The following is a 17,199-nucleotide window of genomic DNA, read 5'->3' on the forward strand; positions in this document are numbered from 1 at the left end:
ACCCTTCCTCTGAGGTGCCACGCTTACAGCTGAGACCCACCCACCCCAGGCCAGCACCAGGGAGAGCTCCCATCCCTGGCTCTTTCTGCCCCAGGTCCCCACCCGAGAAGCCACAGAGGCAGAGAGAACCTGGCCCCTATCTGTCCTAGGGCAGCAGAAACCAAGCAGGAGCGGCCCATCCCACCCCACGGCTCAGCCACTCCTGCCTAGATGTTGCCGCAGCCTCCCATGAGCTCCCAGCCTGGCTCTGGTGCCCATGGGCCATGCCCTGTATCACAGTGACTGGCAGACTCCATCTGTGAATCCATCTGCACCTCACTCCCACCCTGCCTGAAGGAGGCCCCCTGCCTGACACTGGTGCAGGAGGACCAGGGACACTCACGACTGGTGGACGCTACAGTTGTAGAAGACAAAGTCCACAGACGCGAACTTCTTGCCTGTCTCCTTGGACTTCAGGTAGAGCTTAACCACCCGCTGGTCTCCTGCAGAAGCAGCACAGGCCCCAGTCACCAGAGCCACCCAGGATACGACGGCCTGCAGTCCCTTCCCACTGAGCAGGCATCTGCTCCTTCCCGTGCTACCCCAAGGGACACCTGTTCGCTGTCCCCCAGTGCCGTCCACCTCCCCACCAGGAGAGCCCCAGCCCATGGGGGCACTCACCCTGGCCCCGTGTGATGGGGGCCACCTCCCTAGCAGAGGGCGAGCGGCAGTGGATCTGGCCACCCTCCAGGATGCTCTCAGACTCGGTGAAATCCTCAAAGGAGCAGTTAACACCAGCCGAGAGGTCAGGCACGTTCCAGGCCTGCAGCACAAGCTGGGGCCCCATGGCAGGCGGTGTTGGTGAGTGACACTCTGGTGCCCCCGCCAGTGCCCCCACCCCCAACCTGGGCAGCTGCACTCACCGGAACCTGAGACATGGTGACAGAGACATTGCGAGGCTGCACCGTCAGCTGCACACACTGCAGCAGGTCCGAGGCAAAGCGCTGGGGCTCCTCTGCCCGCTCGCAGGCGTCCTGCCGCGAGCAGCTGTGGGCAGAGGGTGCCAGGGCTGGGTGCAGGCAAACAAGCAGAGGAGTTCCCCCAGCCCTTTGGCCCCTGCTCAGGAGGGCCGTCACCTGCACCTTCTCTGCACCTGCTGGCTTCTCTGCACCTTGTTTTTACTGGGGCACTGACGCTCAGCAGGTCACCGGAAACCACCCAACCCAGCGTGCCTTTCCCAGGTGGGGAGGACTGCAGGAGCTCAGAGGGGAGCTGGGACCACCCGAGACTGCCTGGGGTCAGAGACCACCAGGCTGGGACGTTCAGGCCCTCCAGGCCATCCCCATGCCCTTCCCAGACTCACATGCTATGCAGGACACACCAGCCACAGTGGGGGTCCCGAGACCCCAGACACAGCTCACAGGACGTATACTGCACACAGCTCTCCACGGGCACACGAGTCACCTGGCGGAAGGCAGACCTCGGCATCAGACCCCCACCAGGCCCAACCCAGAGGCCCCGCCAGCCTCAGTTCCTCACCACCAGTATGTCCCCAACCCCACCCAGTTCTCCCCACATGCTGGGGGAAGCCCCGATTTTGGGTCTTCCTCCAGCTCAGTCTATGCAAAGGCTGATCTGGGGGGACTCTGACTCCACCCAAACGACTGGGCTCCTCCCCTGGGAGACCGGGATGGCAGAGGCCATTGAGCGGGTCTGTACAGGTAGGCCACCCAGAGGACAACCCACAGCTCCAGCCAGCTACCCACACACGCTTAGACTCAGCTTCCCAAGGCAGCCCCCAGGCACGAGGCCAGCGGGCCCTGCTCACTCTGACCTCACCTGGAAGGCCCTGAGGTCCCCTGTGAATAACCCCACAGCCAGGACACGGACAGAGGAGAGCTGGCCAAGAGAGAAGGGGCCCTGGCCTCACCAGATGTGTTCCTAGCCTGGGCCACCTGTCCCCCACCCTGCCTCCCCAGCTGCCATGGGGTCACCAGGTCAAGCAGAAGGGCAGAGGCTGGCTCCAAGCAGGCTAGGCCAGGAACACAAGTATGTGGCTACAAGCTGGGCCGGGCTAGCCACAGGCCCCGCAGTGGCTGCTCCCAGGAGCCCCACAGGGCAGATGAGGCTTGTGGTGGGCCAGGTAACAGCCCAAGACTCAGGGCTCCAGATCCATACCCCAAACCCTCCAGTGATACTAAAACCCTGATAATGCTGTCATTCAAATACCAGTTCCCGTGGGCATGTAGTCATTCAGGAGAGGGTGGGAATGGCCCAGGAAAACCTGGAGACGGCATGGACAGCATGGGCCAATGGCAGCCATGCCCAACTCTGGGGGCAGGCCCACCCGACACGCATTCCCCAATGGGACACCCACCTGCTTTTCCGTCATGGCGTAAAGGTACTGGTGGTCAGGGCTGAGGACCAGGTCACGCAGGATGGGGCTGCTCTCTTGGGCCACCACACTCTCATAGGCCAGGGCTGGCCGGCCGCCAGGGGTTGCCAGGTCCACCAAGATCTGTGGCAGCCAGGGTCTGAGTGGGGCCGTGTCAGTGTCTTCCTGTCCCAGCCCCACCCTGCTTAGGGTTGAGGGTCCAGTGCCCTGCCCCAGCCCTGCAAGAACAAGGCCGAGGCCCCCACGCCGCCCCACAGAGACTGTGGGGACAACCCAGGGCCCCATCTAAAGAGGCCACAGCCAAGAGTGGAGTGTCTCTGGAGGCCACAACCACAGCCTAGCTGCCACCAGCTATGGTGGGGCCAGGCTGGGCTTTCCGGAGGAACAGCCATTTGTGCAGGAGGAAAGGGAAGCCTGAAGAGGCAGCAGTGCCTGCAGGTGAGTGTGGCGCCCAGGCCAGGCAGCTGAGCGCGGAGACCCAGAGCCTCCAGGCAGGGGCTGGTGTGAGTGGGCTTAAGCCCAGGTCCTCGAGCAGCGGACACACCGCCCACCACACAGGCAGGAGGAGGGAGAGCGACTCATCAGCACGGAAATGTATTCCAGATCCCAAACAAACTGGGCATTAATTAGCTAGCTCTTCTCCACAGCTTGCAATGCTGCAAGTATTTTTAGTTGCTTTTACCAAACAAATGTATTTAATTAACAGAGAGACCCAGGGGGCTTTCCAGAGATGGGACTCATGGGGCGGCATCCGCCTAGCTCAGCGGGTCCCGGGCAGGCTCCCAGGGCAAGAAGTGGCCAGCCCTACTCCTCTCTGGCTATAACAGAGCAGCCAGCCCACCTCTGCACCTCCACCTCGGGGCAGGGGCCTGGCCCAGCACTCAGCCCAAGCCAGACTGGCCAGGCCGGGCTGCGGGGTCAGGCGAACACCCCAGACTAGGGCCAGCTCCAGCAGGGGCTGGGCGAGGGCGGCCAGCCAGGGTGGGGCGCTGCGTCTCAGGGATAGAGACTGCTGGCTGCAGGAAAGGGGGAGGGCCGCATTCCTGAGAGCCCGCGGCCACCCCCCACATCCGCTCAGCCGCCTCCCCACCAGGCAGGCCGGCTGAAGTCAGACCAGACCCGGAAGAGCTAGGCCTAGAGCTGGGCAGGGGGAGGGCCTATGGCCACCCTAGTGGCTTTAGCCTGCAGCGTCAGGGGCTGCGACAGTGGCCCAGCCTCAGCGCCCCAGTGGGTGGGATGTGGACAGGACCCCAACCTACATCCAGCCCACTCCACAAGCCTCCTGCCCTGCTTGGATGAGCAGCCAGAGGGCAGCTGTGGTTCACAGGAAGCCTGCAGTCAGTTCCTTGGGCTGGCTGGGCCCAAGCTCCAGCTCAGACACACCCCATCTGTGGCACCAGGATGGGATGCGGCAATGCTCTCTATCTCAGTTTCCCTACCTAGGAAGCAGGGATGATAGACATTATTCTCCACAACAGAACCACACTGAGGATTAAGTAAGGACCAAGCCAGAGTGACAGGCAGAGGGGATTGGTGTGGCCAGGTCCCACGGTAATCACCAAACTCTAGCAGCCAGCCATACAGGCTGGCAAGACCAGCACAGGCAGTGGCCAGGGAGCAGGGCAGGACCTGGGTGCAGGCTGGGGCCCCAGTGGGGACCAGAGCTCCAGACCCAGTCTCAGCCCAGCTGACCCCATTCAGGACTCTGGACTTCTCTGCAAGCCCTGCCCTTCACTGTGCCCCATCCCCACAGTCAGGCCCACAGCCCTCCCGCAAGGACCCAAGCCTGGCTCCTCCCATCACGGGATGCCTGTCTCCAGGGACCAGGCTGGGTCCTGACCCCTGCCTGGCCATCCCTCCCCCACCGAGGGCTGAAGGCATGGGCTAGGGAGGGCACCCCTGACCCAGCAGGGAACAGTACAGGGAAGAGCACATCCAGTGGGCACACGACTCTGAGTCATGGCAGGGGTGGGCAGAAAGCAGGCCTACCCGGGGGCCTGGAAAGTAGGAGAGGGGAGGCAGGCCAGCCCCAGACTCAGGAATGCTCTGCCCCGTGGCCAGCAGTGGGCCGACTCTAACAGGTGGTTCCGAACAGCTGCTGTAGGGAGCCTGCATATCCAGCTGTCCATCCGCCATGTGCCCATCTGTCTACCCACCTGCCCAGCACAGGACAGCCCCTGGCCCTTGAACACACACAGGAAGGTCCTGGGGAGGGGAGTCTGTGGAGGGCACAGGGGCACAGCCTGCAGGCATGTGGGGGGATGTGCCAGAGGTGACAGGCCCCACGCTGTGCTGAGTAGATGTGGTACAGGCTTGGCAGGGCCCCTGTGTGTGCACATGATAGTCAGGGGGTGACCAGCTGGGAATGCCAGTCCTCGGGACACATCTGCTGTATCCTGGCTGGTTTTCGGGCTGCAGGGCCCATGCAGCACAGATAAGTAAACTGAGGCTCACAAGGGCCTGCCAGAGGACCCCAGGACCCCAGACTTCTAGTTGCACCTGGGGGCAAAGAGTCTATCCCAAAAGCTAGAGGAGGGGTGCAGCATGCTGCCAGGAGGGCATTCCAGGAAGAAGGGGCATGCAAGGAGGGCACACAGCCAGGCAGCTGGCAGGACTGTGGGACACATGTTGCCAGCAGCATGCGTGCGGGCTCCACACCCCTGCCTACAGCTGTCCACTTGAGGGCCACCTACCTGGTTGCAGCCCACCCTGGCAAAGCTGGGCCTGCAGAGCCCACAGACTTCTGGCGGCACCTGCCCAGCTCCCCCTGCAGCCGGCCCTCACCTCTGTGCCCTGCCAACTTTCCCCCACAGACCTCCAGAGCCGTCCACGACTGGCCATGTCTGCCCTCCCTCCCACCATCCACCACAAAACCCTCAGGGCCCAAACCCAGCTCTTTCTCTTTGCCCTGGTGCCTCTGCTAAAAAAGGACTCTTCCCCTCACCCAGATGGTCTGAACCATCCAGGCTCCCTGGGCACACCTGCCAGGTGGCACCAGGCCCAGGTACCTACTCAGGCTCAGCCCCGACTTAGAGGGGCCCAGCCACCCCTACACAGCCTCTTCCCAGCCCTGCAGCCCTGCCTACTTCTCTACCAGAATTTTCCCCATCCCTCTGTGCACAGGGGATCTCCCTGGATTCTGAGCTAAGGCATAAGGGCTTCCACGCCCCTAGGGAAGGGCCAACTCCAGCAGCCTCTCAGGCCAGGGCCAGACCAGATGCTGACCATGGCCAGATACCGACCACTATCACAGGGCACCACCTGCCCCTCCACAGATGGGCCAAGGAGGAGGCTCACCCCTTCACCTTCCCCAACCACCTGGCCAGCAGGCTCCAGGACCCAGGATACACAGGCGAGGGTCCTTGGGAAAGACCCTGCCCACGAGGCCAAGGGGAGGCAGCCAGTGACAGGTGGGCAGCCCTGGTCCTGGAGGCCAGAGCCCTAGGCTGGCCCAGCCAGCTGCCCCAGGCACCCACCACCTCCTGGCCCTTGCCAACTGCTGCAGCCCAGCCAGGTCAGCTGTCTGTCCAGCCCAGAGCCAACAAAGGGCCCATTCTCCAGGCAGAGGGCGGGTGGGGGTGCTGGGAGGATGTCTGGGCCATCCAGGCTGCTTGCCAAGGCCGGCACGCGCCCTAGCTGCCCGGAGGCAGGGGATTGCCCAGCTTGGGCCTGACTGGGTTGAGGAAAGAGTTCCCAGCCCCGCCCATCCCTAGATGGCAGCCCCTCCACTCCCATCTGTGCAGCGTGGCTCAGACTGAGCCCATTCCCGGTTTCCAGACCTGCTGTGGGGAGGACAGGAAGACAGGAAGCGAGGGCAGCCAGCACACAGCTGGGACCTCATGGGTGTCCCCTCTTGTAGTAGGTGTGGCTGTCAAACCTGTTCCCAGGCCACCCAACAGCGAGGTGGTCCTGGGAGAGGCTGTTGGGGGGCCAGGAGCCTCTGCCGCCGTCTCTTCACAGGACCCTCAGGGGACACAGGGCTTTTCCTCCCCTCCTTCCCAGTTGGGGCCACACGGCTGAGGTCCTGGTAAGCCCAGCTCCTGGACCCCCTCACAGGCTGCTACATGATTTCTCCCTTCTCTGGCTGTAGGCAGGTTCCAGGCCCCTTCCTGGGACCATTCTCAGAGAGGAGGAATTTGATACTGGAAAAGCAATTAGCAATTTCCTTTTGGCAGTACTTGGGTAATTAAAACATGATTTGCAGGAGGGCCAATGGCTGTAATTGGGCCAGACACACCTGGTGAAGTTGGAGGGAGGGTCTCAGAAATCTCCTCTGTTCCAGCCTCCCACCCGCAACACACAGACAGAAAGCAAGGACCAAACAACACAAGTGGTGGTCCTCCCTGACCCTCAGTCTCCTCATCTGCAGAAGGAAAGCCAGTTCACAGGGCTATGTGAGAATTCAGAAGTCACAGTTCCAAAAATGGAGGAGGGAAGCCTGCTTAAAAGCTGCCTGGAGATGGGGCCCCAAGAATGGACCTTGCCACACGGCAGAGTGCAAAACTGCCTGACAGGGAACTGCCCCACTGCTGTAGGGATCACACACATGTCACTGACTGGGACTGTCCTCAGCTGGGATGTGGCCAGGGTGCCCACAGCAGCCTGAGATTTGACCAGCACCGGTCCTGCCAGGGATGCCGTGGCAGGCAGCAGTGACCACCTGGTCAGATATCCTTATCCAAACCCAAGAGCCATCTTCTGCCACCCCACCCCACCCATGACTCCACAGCGCCCCACAGCGCCCCACAGAGCCAGGCCCTCACAGATGCAGGTCACCCACCCACACCAACCAGCACGAGCAGGCAGACACAAGCCCCTTCCACTTCCTCCAGGCCACCTCAGGGCCCCAGCTCTCCGCCCCTACACAGGCCAGACCTCCAAAGCCTCTCCTACAATCCCGCAGGACATCTCCCTGCTACCACAGTGCTGACCACTGCAGATGGTCCCAGTCGTCCCCCACAGGTGGGGTAGGGGGTGCCTGAGGCAGGCCTGCTGCCTCTCCTCCCTCAGGACCTCCAGCTCCCAGAATGAGCCAGGGCACCTGTGGGCTTGGCCCTGCTGTTCCCTCCCCCACACACATCCCAGCCTCCTAGGCTGCACCACCTTGCTGTGCCGCCAAGGGTGACCCCCTAGAGTATGCATCCTGGAGCGCAGGGTCCTACCTACCAGGGCAGAGGGGAAGTGGGCCTTGCAGGCAGTAACCCTGGGACATCACAAGGCCACCCCCCAGCAGGCCAGCCCTAAGCCTGGGTGCACTCAGCCTGTACCTAAGAGTCACTCTTATCAGACATGCCCAGATGCCCATCCCATCAGCCAGACCCCACAGGGAGGGGGGCCTGGTGTGCAGGGCCTGTGGCAGGACCCTCGGTGCATGTTGTGGGTGACTCCGAGGGGAAGCAGGGCGATGCTTATGTGCACTGGCTCTGTAACAAGGGGCTGGGACCACACTAGACAGACCCAGAGGGTGAACGAGAGGTCCCTGTGTCCTGGTTCAGCCCCTGGTGGTCGGCCACACCCAGGAAAGCCAGAAAGAAAAACATGGCACAGACATCCCCAGGGCACTGTGCATGCCACTCAAAGGCTCCAGGGATCATGGCCCTTGGTGGGCAGGACAGTGCACCCATGGGGTGCACAGACACATCAGCTGAGACACCCAGGAAGCACAGCGGGGACCCTCCAGTCCTCGGGGGGATGGGATGCCACCAAGACCCGGTAACTTGCCAGGAGCACAGCTGTGAGCTGGCCAAGCACCCTCTGGGCATGGCCACACCTCCACCTGCTCCCACAAGCTGCAACAGAGGCAGGGCAGCGACTCAGGACAGACAGCTAATGGGGACCAGCAGCACCCTCTCGGGCAGCAGCCCTGCATTCCCCGACTGACACACGTGGCATCCCAGAGCAGAGGACAAGGGGCAAAGAACCAAGCAGGGCTGCCCGCACAGCGGGGGGTCTCACAAGCAGAGCTGAGCAAAGGAAGAGGGCATGTGACCTGAGCCACACAATCCCCCAAAGCCCACAGAACATCCCAAGGGATGGAGACCTGCCGTATAGGGATCCCTGGGGAAGGGGAGTGGGAGTTCCCAGGGCACAGGGGGTCGTGTGTGCTTGTGGGACACGTCCTGGTTGGCAAACGTCATGCCATGCACTTTCCTGTGGCAATGTCACACGTCGGTCCTAGACCAGCCACACGCAGCAGGCCAGGGACTGCCATGCCACAGGCAGCCATATGCATGTGCCTGGGGCTCACATTTCAGCACAATTAGAACGTGCAGACACCAACGGTACAGGCTGCCCTCAGGGCCTCTGTAGGCCTCTGCCGGACGACTTGCTGGAAATCAATGCCATGCCCCAGACATGAGATGCAGATCCACGGGGCTGCAGGTCAGGGGGACACACCCTGTAGCCAAGGGGTTGGGGGGCCCAGGGCCCTGTCCTACCCAGCACCCCTGCCCCAGCCCCACAGGGGACTTCCCCACCGCCTCCAGTACAGACCTGGGAGCAGGGGCCCCTGCTGGGTATACACCAAGCAGGCTTCTGGCCAAGACAAGGAAGCCCTGGCATGCGGACCCTGAGAAGAGGCCCACACTGGCCTCCCAGCTGCAGGAACTTGCCAGCTACCACTCTACCTGGGGCTCAGGAATGCCACTCAACTTTCAGAATCTCCAAATGCCAGAATCCTGCTTGGTGTAGAGATAGCACCAACGGTGTGGGAAGAAGTTTCTAGAGACATGAGGGCCTCTGGAAGCGAAGAGGTTTCCCTGCACCTGACAGCCCAGCCTAGCTCGGCACAGAGCAGGGGCCCGGCCCCCAGGGCAAAGCAGTGAGTCTGAGGGCAAGGGGTGCGGCAGCTTCAGGGGCCCAGACAGCCAGGGCCAGGCCCAGGTGCTAGGGAATGGAGTGCTGGGGCCACAGCCCTTGGGCTCCCTCCATAGGAGGGTCACCACACAGGAAGGAGTGTCAGCCCGTCACGGGCCTCCCAACAGCCCTCGGAGGCATGGCCATGTAGGATGAAGGGAGGTACACCGAAGCCCTGGGAGGAGGGGTTTGCCAAGGAGGCCCCCAGCCCCCGGGCTCCCAGATCGCCCAGCTCAGCCCTGCTTGAGGCCTAGCGCCCTGCAGGCCATTTTCCCAGGCCACAAACTGGTGGCTCATGGCACAACCGGGTTAGCCCATAATGCTTTCTAAAAACTTGGATTAGTTGCCAGTGGTTAACAGTCAAGAGACCTTGTACAAAATACAGATTTCTAAGTTCTCTTGGAAAACCAGATGCTCAGGCAGACAGGCCCACGTTCCCAGCTGGCAGAGCCACCAAAGCAGGCCAAGCCGCGGGGCAGCATGGTGCCCCCTTCGGGGCAGTTCCAGCACAGGGCTTGCCCCGGAGTGCCCCACGGCAGGGACTGTTCCCACCTTTGCTTCACAGAAGGGAGAGCAGAGAAGGCTGCCGGGCCAGGAGGGGCAGGGCGGGCACCTGCTGAAGGCCCAGGGCCTGTCATCTGCCCACCCACCACAGGGGCCTGGGCGGACAGAGGACTCAAACCAGGGCTGCCCTTAGGAACTGCTGCCAGGGCTCAGGGGTCTCCAGGGGTCCCAGGGGAGATGGATGCAGTACATGCCGGGCTGGGGTTCTGGGGGAGGGGGTCCCCCAAGGGGATGTGCTGCCTCCAGGGGGAGGGCAGGTGGTGAGCAGGGTCTCTGGGGAAAGACGGAAGAGTCAGGGGTACCCCCAGCCAGCCCTGAGCAGCTGAAGTTGGCAGATCTTAAATTAATTGGCTGCAATTTTACACCGCATTCAGTGGGACCTGGCCTGGGGCCAGCCGAGTCCCTAGAGCAACCCAGTCCCTTTTTAAAGCCCAAAAAGGCCCAGGTCTGGGGAAGATGGGGACATGTCAGCACAGCAGGCCTGCCCCTGGGTGGGCGGTGGACAGAGGTCCCCAGGGCCCAGGCTCCAGGTGACACAGTGCTCCAGGGCCCAGTGCTCCAGGGAGGGGGCACAGTACTCAACTGGATCAGAGGGCTCTCCTGCCGTGGCCCTCCCTGCCCTGGCTACAGCCCCTGGACCACAGCCACCCCCACCCCTGGGCTGGGTCAGAACAACACGGAGGGGAGGACGCTGCTGCTGAGAAGTATGTGTGGCAGGGAGCAGGTGTCATTTGCAGGGTGTCAAGGCTGGAGGCCAAGTGTGGGGATGTGGGGGAGGTACAGAGCTGGGTGGGCAGGGTGGGACTGGAACCCTGGGTGAGGGATAGATGAGGCACCATGTGGGTGGGACCTGGGGCTCAAGGGCACCACGGGCTCTAGGAAATGGGGAGGCAGATACAGCAGGAGAGCTGGGCCACCCATGGGAGCTGGAGCCAGGCCTGATCCCAGGGCAAGGGAGGGCCAGACAGCTGCTGGCTGCTGACTGTGCAGGCTGGCAGCTCAGGGCAGCAGCAGGCAGCAGGGGCTCTGGAGAGATGGGATGCACTAGGCCCAGGCTTCCTGACAAGAGTCACTGAAGAAGGAGCCCCCATTTCCTTTCTTCCAGGAACCCACAGAAAAGGGGAGGGAGGCCACAGTTATGAGACAGGACCCTGGCACATGCGGCCTCCACTGTGTGCCTCGGTTTCCCCACCTGCCAAATGGATGTCAGGGCTGTTGTGAGAATTCTGTGAGGTGCCACTGCATGTAAGCACTCGCCGTGTGTCCCGGATAGACCAGGAGCACACCAACTCTGGGCTTGCTGGTGCATCCTCTCGTCCTTCCTTGCAGTGCTTGGGGAAACCAAGGCTCGAGGAGGCTGGACAGCGGGCGAGGGGAGAGCTACGACAACACCAAAGCTCAGACATCTGCCCAAACTCATGTGAACAGCGGGCCACGGGATGTGGGTCAGCGGATGCAGGAGGAAAAGATGCAGGAGGCAGGGCTAGAGGCAAGGTGGGGCACTCCACAGGGGGGCCTCACGGCAAACTCAGCTCTCATTCCCCACCTGCAGGCTGTGCCGCCAGGAGGCCAGTAGCCCTGGGCACCCCACATGCCCCAGAAAGAGCACCGTCCACTCATGGGCAGAGCAGGGCACCCGGCCTGGATGTCCCCAATGGTGGGAAGAGCGGGTGGCCAGGATGGGGCAGAAGAAAGAGAGGGACAGGGCAGGGGAGAAGGGGGGACAGATGAGGAGGGGGCGTCCCCACACCCAATGCAGCCCCTTCTCACAGACGGGCCCAAGCCCAACCCCAGGGTCGGTGCACTCAGCCTCAGGTTCCCCTCTGTGAGGCCGGAGCAGGGAAGGTGAGCAGGACCAGTTAGCTCACAAAGCTCCCACCCAGATGGCGGCCCTGGGGCAAGGGAGTGAGGCTGGGGCCAGGGCTCGGAGAGGCAGGGCTGGTCTAACCTGCTCTCACAGGCTCACAGGGTGGCCTGTGGGTACAGACAGCCCTCAGCCAGCTGCCTGCCAACTGGTCAAAAGGACCACTCCCAGCCCCAGGAGCCCCGCCTCCTGCTGGGTGACAGGCTCTGGGCCACCCTTCGCATGTCTTCAAGCAGGCCTAGGCCCCCCATCCCGCCCCCGCTCCAGGGGCCGTTCTGTGCAGAGACACTAGCCCATGGCAGGCACAACCCACCACACACACACCAGGGGCACCACCAGCCCCTCTCCCCTGATCTCCCAGCCTGCTGGGCCCTCCCTGGGGTGAGAAGGGGTAGTGTGTGCTCTTGTGAGACCCCACCCATGGAAGGCCCTACACCCAGGTAGCAGGCATTACCCCCAACACCAGGGCCAGGGAGGGTCAGCTGTAGGAGGGTGGCAGGGTGCCTAGCTGGGCAGGACTCATCCTCACCCCCACTGTGAGCAGAGCCCCCAGCACCTCAGGGCCCCCCCACCCTTGAGTCAGTAGCTGGGACCCCACTGTCCCAGGGCGACCCCAGCCCCGAGCCCACATGTCTGGACTCATTTCCCAGGTGGGGATGTCCCTTCCAGAACTAACAGGTCCAGCAAGGAGCGGGACATGATTCCCAGGGCTCCGCCAGTGGCAGAGACAAGCAGCCCTCTCCCGAGCACCCAGCGCACAGCCGAGTGCAGGCAAGGACCTTGCCAGCCAGCCCCAGCCCCCACCCACAGGCTCGTGCTGGGCAGGAAGCTATGTCAGCACCAGGCCTCAGGACAGCTGTCATTGCATCTACTAGGCTCCACCCCTGCACTGACTCTGGGGCTCCCGGGTGCCTCCCCGCTGCAGGTGCCCTGGTAGCTTCCTCCACAGCAGGCCGGCGCATCCGGGGCTGGTCCTCACCCACCCATCAGCAGGGGCCTGAGTTACAGGGTGCCCATGCCCTCCCCAGCCAGCTCCATCCCTGCCTCACTCAGCCTGACCCTTGCTGCTATGAGAAGGAAGCCTACAGATGCCAGGCAGGCCCTGGGCCCCAGACCTGTACTCTCCCCCAGTGGGGACCATAGAAGGCCCAGAAGCTGGCCCTGCATTGCTCTGGAGCCCCCATGCCACTCCCCCACAGCCGGTGGAGGTGGGGGCACTACCCTTGCCCTGCCCTTGGCCCTGCCGTCTCTGTGCAGGCAGCGGGGCATGCGCCAGGGCAGAACGCTGCCTCAGCAGACACTGGATCCCAGGAGGGGAGGCGGCCCCCCACAGCACAGTCCTCCCAGGAGGTCACTGTACACCCTCAGAGAGCAAGGCCAGCATCTCTGGGCACCAGGGGGGTGGCGGGGCGGCCAGGCCCCTCACAAGCCCCGATCTGCCCGCAGACAGCCAGACGCCCAGCCAGGGCCTTCACACAGGCCACACATGGAAGCAGACCCCTGAGAGGGGAAGGGAAGGGAAGCACAGAGGAGTGGGGTCCGGCCAAGGTGCCCCTCACAGTCACAGAGCACCTCTTCACAGCCTGGATGATGCCGGCTCTGCCCCGCTACCGCCAACCGCCTGCCCCCCGGGGCCTGACCTTGCGGATGCGGCCGCTGCGCGTGCCGGCGAATACCACAGTGCGGCCCCGGTAGTCATAGGCAGCCACGGCAGTCAGGCCGTCGTCCTTGTCCACAAACAGAGGCAGGCCCTCAATGGTGACCGTGCCCCCCAGCGGCTGGTTGAAGTCCTGCCCGCAGAAGTCATCATCGATTTGCAGGGGCTGTGGGAAGTGAGAGGGTGAGACTAGGCCAGCCCTCTAACTGGGGTGCTGCTGGAGTGGGCAGGGGCCCACAGGCAGACCTTAGGGGCAAGCACAGGGCCACAGAGGGGCCACAGCATGGGCATAGCCCATACAGGTCTGGGAGATCAGACTCCTGGACCCACTGGACCAATGGAGAAACCAAGACTGGCAGAGCTGCCCGAGGGCCTCGCATACATCCCAGGGCAGGCACAAGCCTCACCCACCCACTGCACCCAGACTCCACTCCCACCTCAGCGTGGGAGACAGAGAGGGAGAAAGGACTCAGCCCAGGGAAAGGCCAGGGACAGGGGCAGCTGACAGGGGGCCAGGCCCACTGCACCCATGACAGCCGTGGGGGTCCTGCGGGGTGCAGGAAGGGCTTAAGACAGGAGACAGGGGTCACATCTAAAAGGCAAAGGGAGGGGCCCCGAGAGGAGGTGGCTGAAGGTCCAGGAAGGAAGCCCTCGATGAGGGAGGTTCCAGAGATGGCTTGGGGCTTACGGGAGGGCAGGCAGAGGAGGAGGGTTCCCAGTGGGACAAGGACACGGCCGGCTCCCTGGGAAGGCTGGGGGTCTGAGGTGTGCAAGGAGAGAGGGCGCTGATGCAGTCAAGCAGGCCAGGCTGGGGCTGGGCTGAGGGTCCTTAGGGCTTGGACCTGGCCAGGGGCCCACAAGGACAAGGGAATGGGAGACTAGGGACACTGGGAACAGAGCCTATGGGGATGGGGGCAGAGCTGACAGTGGGTACGGGAAACACAGAACACCCAGCATGACCTTGGCCCTCTGAGCCTCAGTTTCTCCACCTGCACAACGGAGATAAAATGCTTTCTTGTAAAGGCCAAGGGGCACGTGGACAATGCATGGGCCTAGCGCCCCAGGACCTCAGTGTGGAGGAGGCCTCGGCACAGCGGGGCCTCCATCAGACCCAAGCAGCCCATGTGAGAGAAGGCTGAAGGGGCCCTGTCATCCCAGCCTAGCCAGAAGACAAACCAGTGTCACCCCCAGCACTGAGAGGGTGAAACGGAGGCCACAGAGAGGCCAGGCTTTCTCTGGGCCACCCAGTGAGCCCCAGGCAGCAAGGGCAGAGGGGCTGAGGTCTGGCCCTGGAAGTCCTTGGTGACTCTGGACAGGGCCTTACCCACCCTAAGCCTGGAGGGTTCCTCGGAAAATCTATGGATCCCACTGCCTGGGGTATGGGTGAGATGCTCCCTGAAAAGCTGTAGGCCCCAGGCTGGCCCCATGAGGGCCTCGAGAACGGGCTGCCGCCGCAGCTGGGAACACCAAGTGCCCGTGCGCTCAGAATGCCTGAATGTCAGGGCTGGGGCCGTCAGCTCCCACTGCAGATGAAGCCAGCGGGGCCCCCAGGGCAAGGCTAGTGGGGCCTCTTGACAGGGGAACATGGGGGGAGATGGTGTCTGGGGTCCACCGGACCCAGTCTGGTCCCAGCTCTGCCTCTTACTGGCTGTGTGACCCTGGGCAAGTTGCCTCACCTCTCTGAGCCTAGGTGGCCTTATCCATAAAATGGAGAGAAGACTGGGCTGACAAGCACCCGAATAGTGCCAGGCATGTGGTCAGCGCTCTGCCCACCACCCACAGGGGCCTGTTGGTGGGCACAGTCCCATCAGCTCATCTTCTAAAGGGACAGGATAGCCGCAGGCCCCGGAGTACTGCCCCCGCTCTGTGAGACAGGGCAGTGGCAGCACCTGATGTAGAGCAAGCACCAGGCACCATAGGGCAGGAGGCCGCGTCAATGCCTCGGGTGAGAGTGGGATGCACAGGCCCTGAAGGGGCCGGCGGGCGGGAGCAGCCCCCCGGCGGTACCCACTCACCGAGTTGATGCAGCCCAGCTCCTTGTTGAGCAGCCAGGGCAGTGAGAGCTTGCCCTCGCCTCGGTAGCAGGACTGGATGCGCTCCTTGATCTTCTCCTTGATGGCCCTGAGCGTGAACAGGCACAGAACCGACTCCTTGGGTGGCTTCACGCGGTTCTTCTGGCCCTGTGCAAACACGGTGAACAGCACGTCCTCGTCCTCAGCCAGGCCCAGCTGGCGGGCCAGGGCGCGGCCGGGCCGGCTCAGGTAGGCATCCTGCACCAGGCGGTACTCCACCCCTGCCTGCTCGCAGCCGATGGGGAACTCCACGTATGAGTAGAACTTGGGGTCATCCACACACAGCCGCACAATCTTGGAGGTGAAGAAGTGCTCGCCGGCGGCGTCAGGTGAGGTCAGCTGCGTGTCCAGCTGCAGGGTGAGGTAGTAGACGAACTGCTCGCTGCGGAAGCTGTACACGTAGTAGATGTCGAAGGCTGGGAACTTGGACAGCGTGTCCGAGGGGATCTTGAGCTGCGAGGACACGAACTCGTCTTGGTACACAAAGCCAAACATGTCAGCGTCCTCCTCGTTAGCCATGAGCCGGCGGCTGGACAGCGTGGGGAAGTACTCTGACTTGCCATCGATGGGTGTGCCCACGAAGAGTTTGGCCTGGCCCTGGCCTGGAGGCCCAGCAATCAGCACGCCAGCCATGCTACCCGCCTCGCGCACACTCGACAGGTAGTGCTCCTTGCGATGGTGTGGCTCACCCAGCTTGAACAGGTCGTCGAGCCGCAGGAACTGGCAGATGCCCTGTGAGGCGCTGCCACAGGCTAGCAGGCGGTTGGCGGCATAGTCAAGCAGTAGCAGCTTGTTGACGTTGTCGGTGCTGCCCAGGCCGTGTGGGCAGGACTGCACGCTGGGGGGCGGGTAGCACTTCTCGTTGTCCTCCACGGGGCCTGTCACGTGGGCCCGCAGCAGTGTCAGGCTCCCCGACAGCTTGTAGATGCGGTTCACTGCTCCCACGTACACCTCGCCTGTCTGCTCATGTACCACCAGGTGGGTGAGGCCCCAGTCGCTGGCCACAAAGGTGTGAAAGGCGGGCTGTGGCCCCCCGGCCACCCCGGGTGCAGCCCCCAGCAGCAGCATCAGGAGGAGCACACGTGGCCTCAGATGTGGCAGTGGCATGGCGGGCCGGGGCCGTGGGCTGTGCTGCTCTGGTCCTGTAGGGGCATGCATCATGGGGCCAGGAGCCTGAGCCCTGTGGGAGAACAGGCGCAAGAGGGTGCATGGGTGACCACAGGAGGACACAGACACACACACCGTCTCATGAGCTTTGCGTGTGTACCAGGGCTCACCAAGACCAAGCCCCTGACCGCCACAAGAAGCAAGGGACACCGGGCTGGTGACCAGAAGTGCTCCATCAATGTCTGCACCTGCCATCTCCAGGCAGAAAGAAATGGACCCTGGAACAGGGAGGTGGGTGACAAGGGCCCAGTGTCTAGATGGGGAGCCCAGCTGACAGCCCAACCCAGAGACTATCACCTCCTGACACAGTCTCCCCACATAAAGCAAGAACCCCCAGCTCTGAGCTCACATGGTAGGTGACCCCCTCTCTGCCAAGGTTCTAGGGACATGTAATGTCCTGCAGGCCCTGGACAGCAGGCACCACCCCCAAGGTAGGCAGGACACAGGCAGCAATTCTTGGCATAGGTGGGAGGCAGTCTGAGTCACCTCGGCCCTGGGACCACTCACCGGCTGACCCTGGTCCAGCCCCTTGCCAGACCTCAAGCTCTGTACTCCCAGGAATGATCCAGAAGCCAAGCTGTGTACACCTCCCACCCACCATCTGCACCTCCAGCCAACTGATGCCCCCTCCCACTCTCTTCCTGCA

General features: G+C 63.0%; 1 protein-coding gene across 1 annotated transcript in view; it reads right to left on the minus strand.

Moving 5' to 3' along the window:
* The window catches only part of PLXNA1 (plexin A1), a 47,592-nt gene that overhangs the window by 25,779 nt on the left and 4,614 nt on the right, over nt 1-17,199 (minus strand). Inside the window, exons 2-8 of the mRNA XM_073231155.1 lie at nt 15,330-16,566; nt 13,298-13,480; nt 2,357-2,497; nt 1,343-1,443; nt 903-1,026; nt 661-814; nt 383-482 (exon numbers count right to left, since the gene is read on the minus strand). Coding sequence (XP_073087256.1) covers nt 383-482; nt 661-814; nt 903-1,026; nt 1,343-1,443; nt 2,357-2,497; nt 13,298-13,480; nt 15,330-16,547 — 2,021 coding nt within the window. The 5' untranslated portion in view covers nt 16,548-16,566. The remainder of the gene's footprint in view (nt 1-382; nt 483-660; nt 815-902; nt 1,027-1,342; nt 1,444-2,356; nt 2,498-13,297; nt 13,481-15,329; nt 16,567-17,199) is intronic.

This window comes from Manis javanica, chromosome 3, assembly GCF_040802235.1.
Source record: "Manis javanica isolate MJ-LG chromosome 3, MJ_LKY, whole genome shotgun sequence".
NCBI classification, from domain to species: Eukaryota; Metazoa; Chordata; class Mammalia; order Pholidota; family Manidae; genus Manis; species Manis javanica.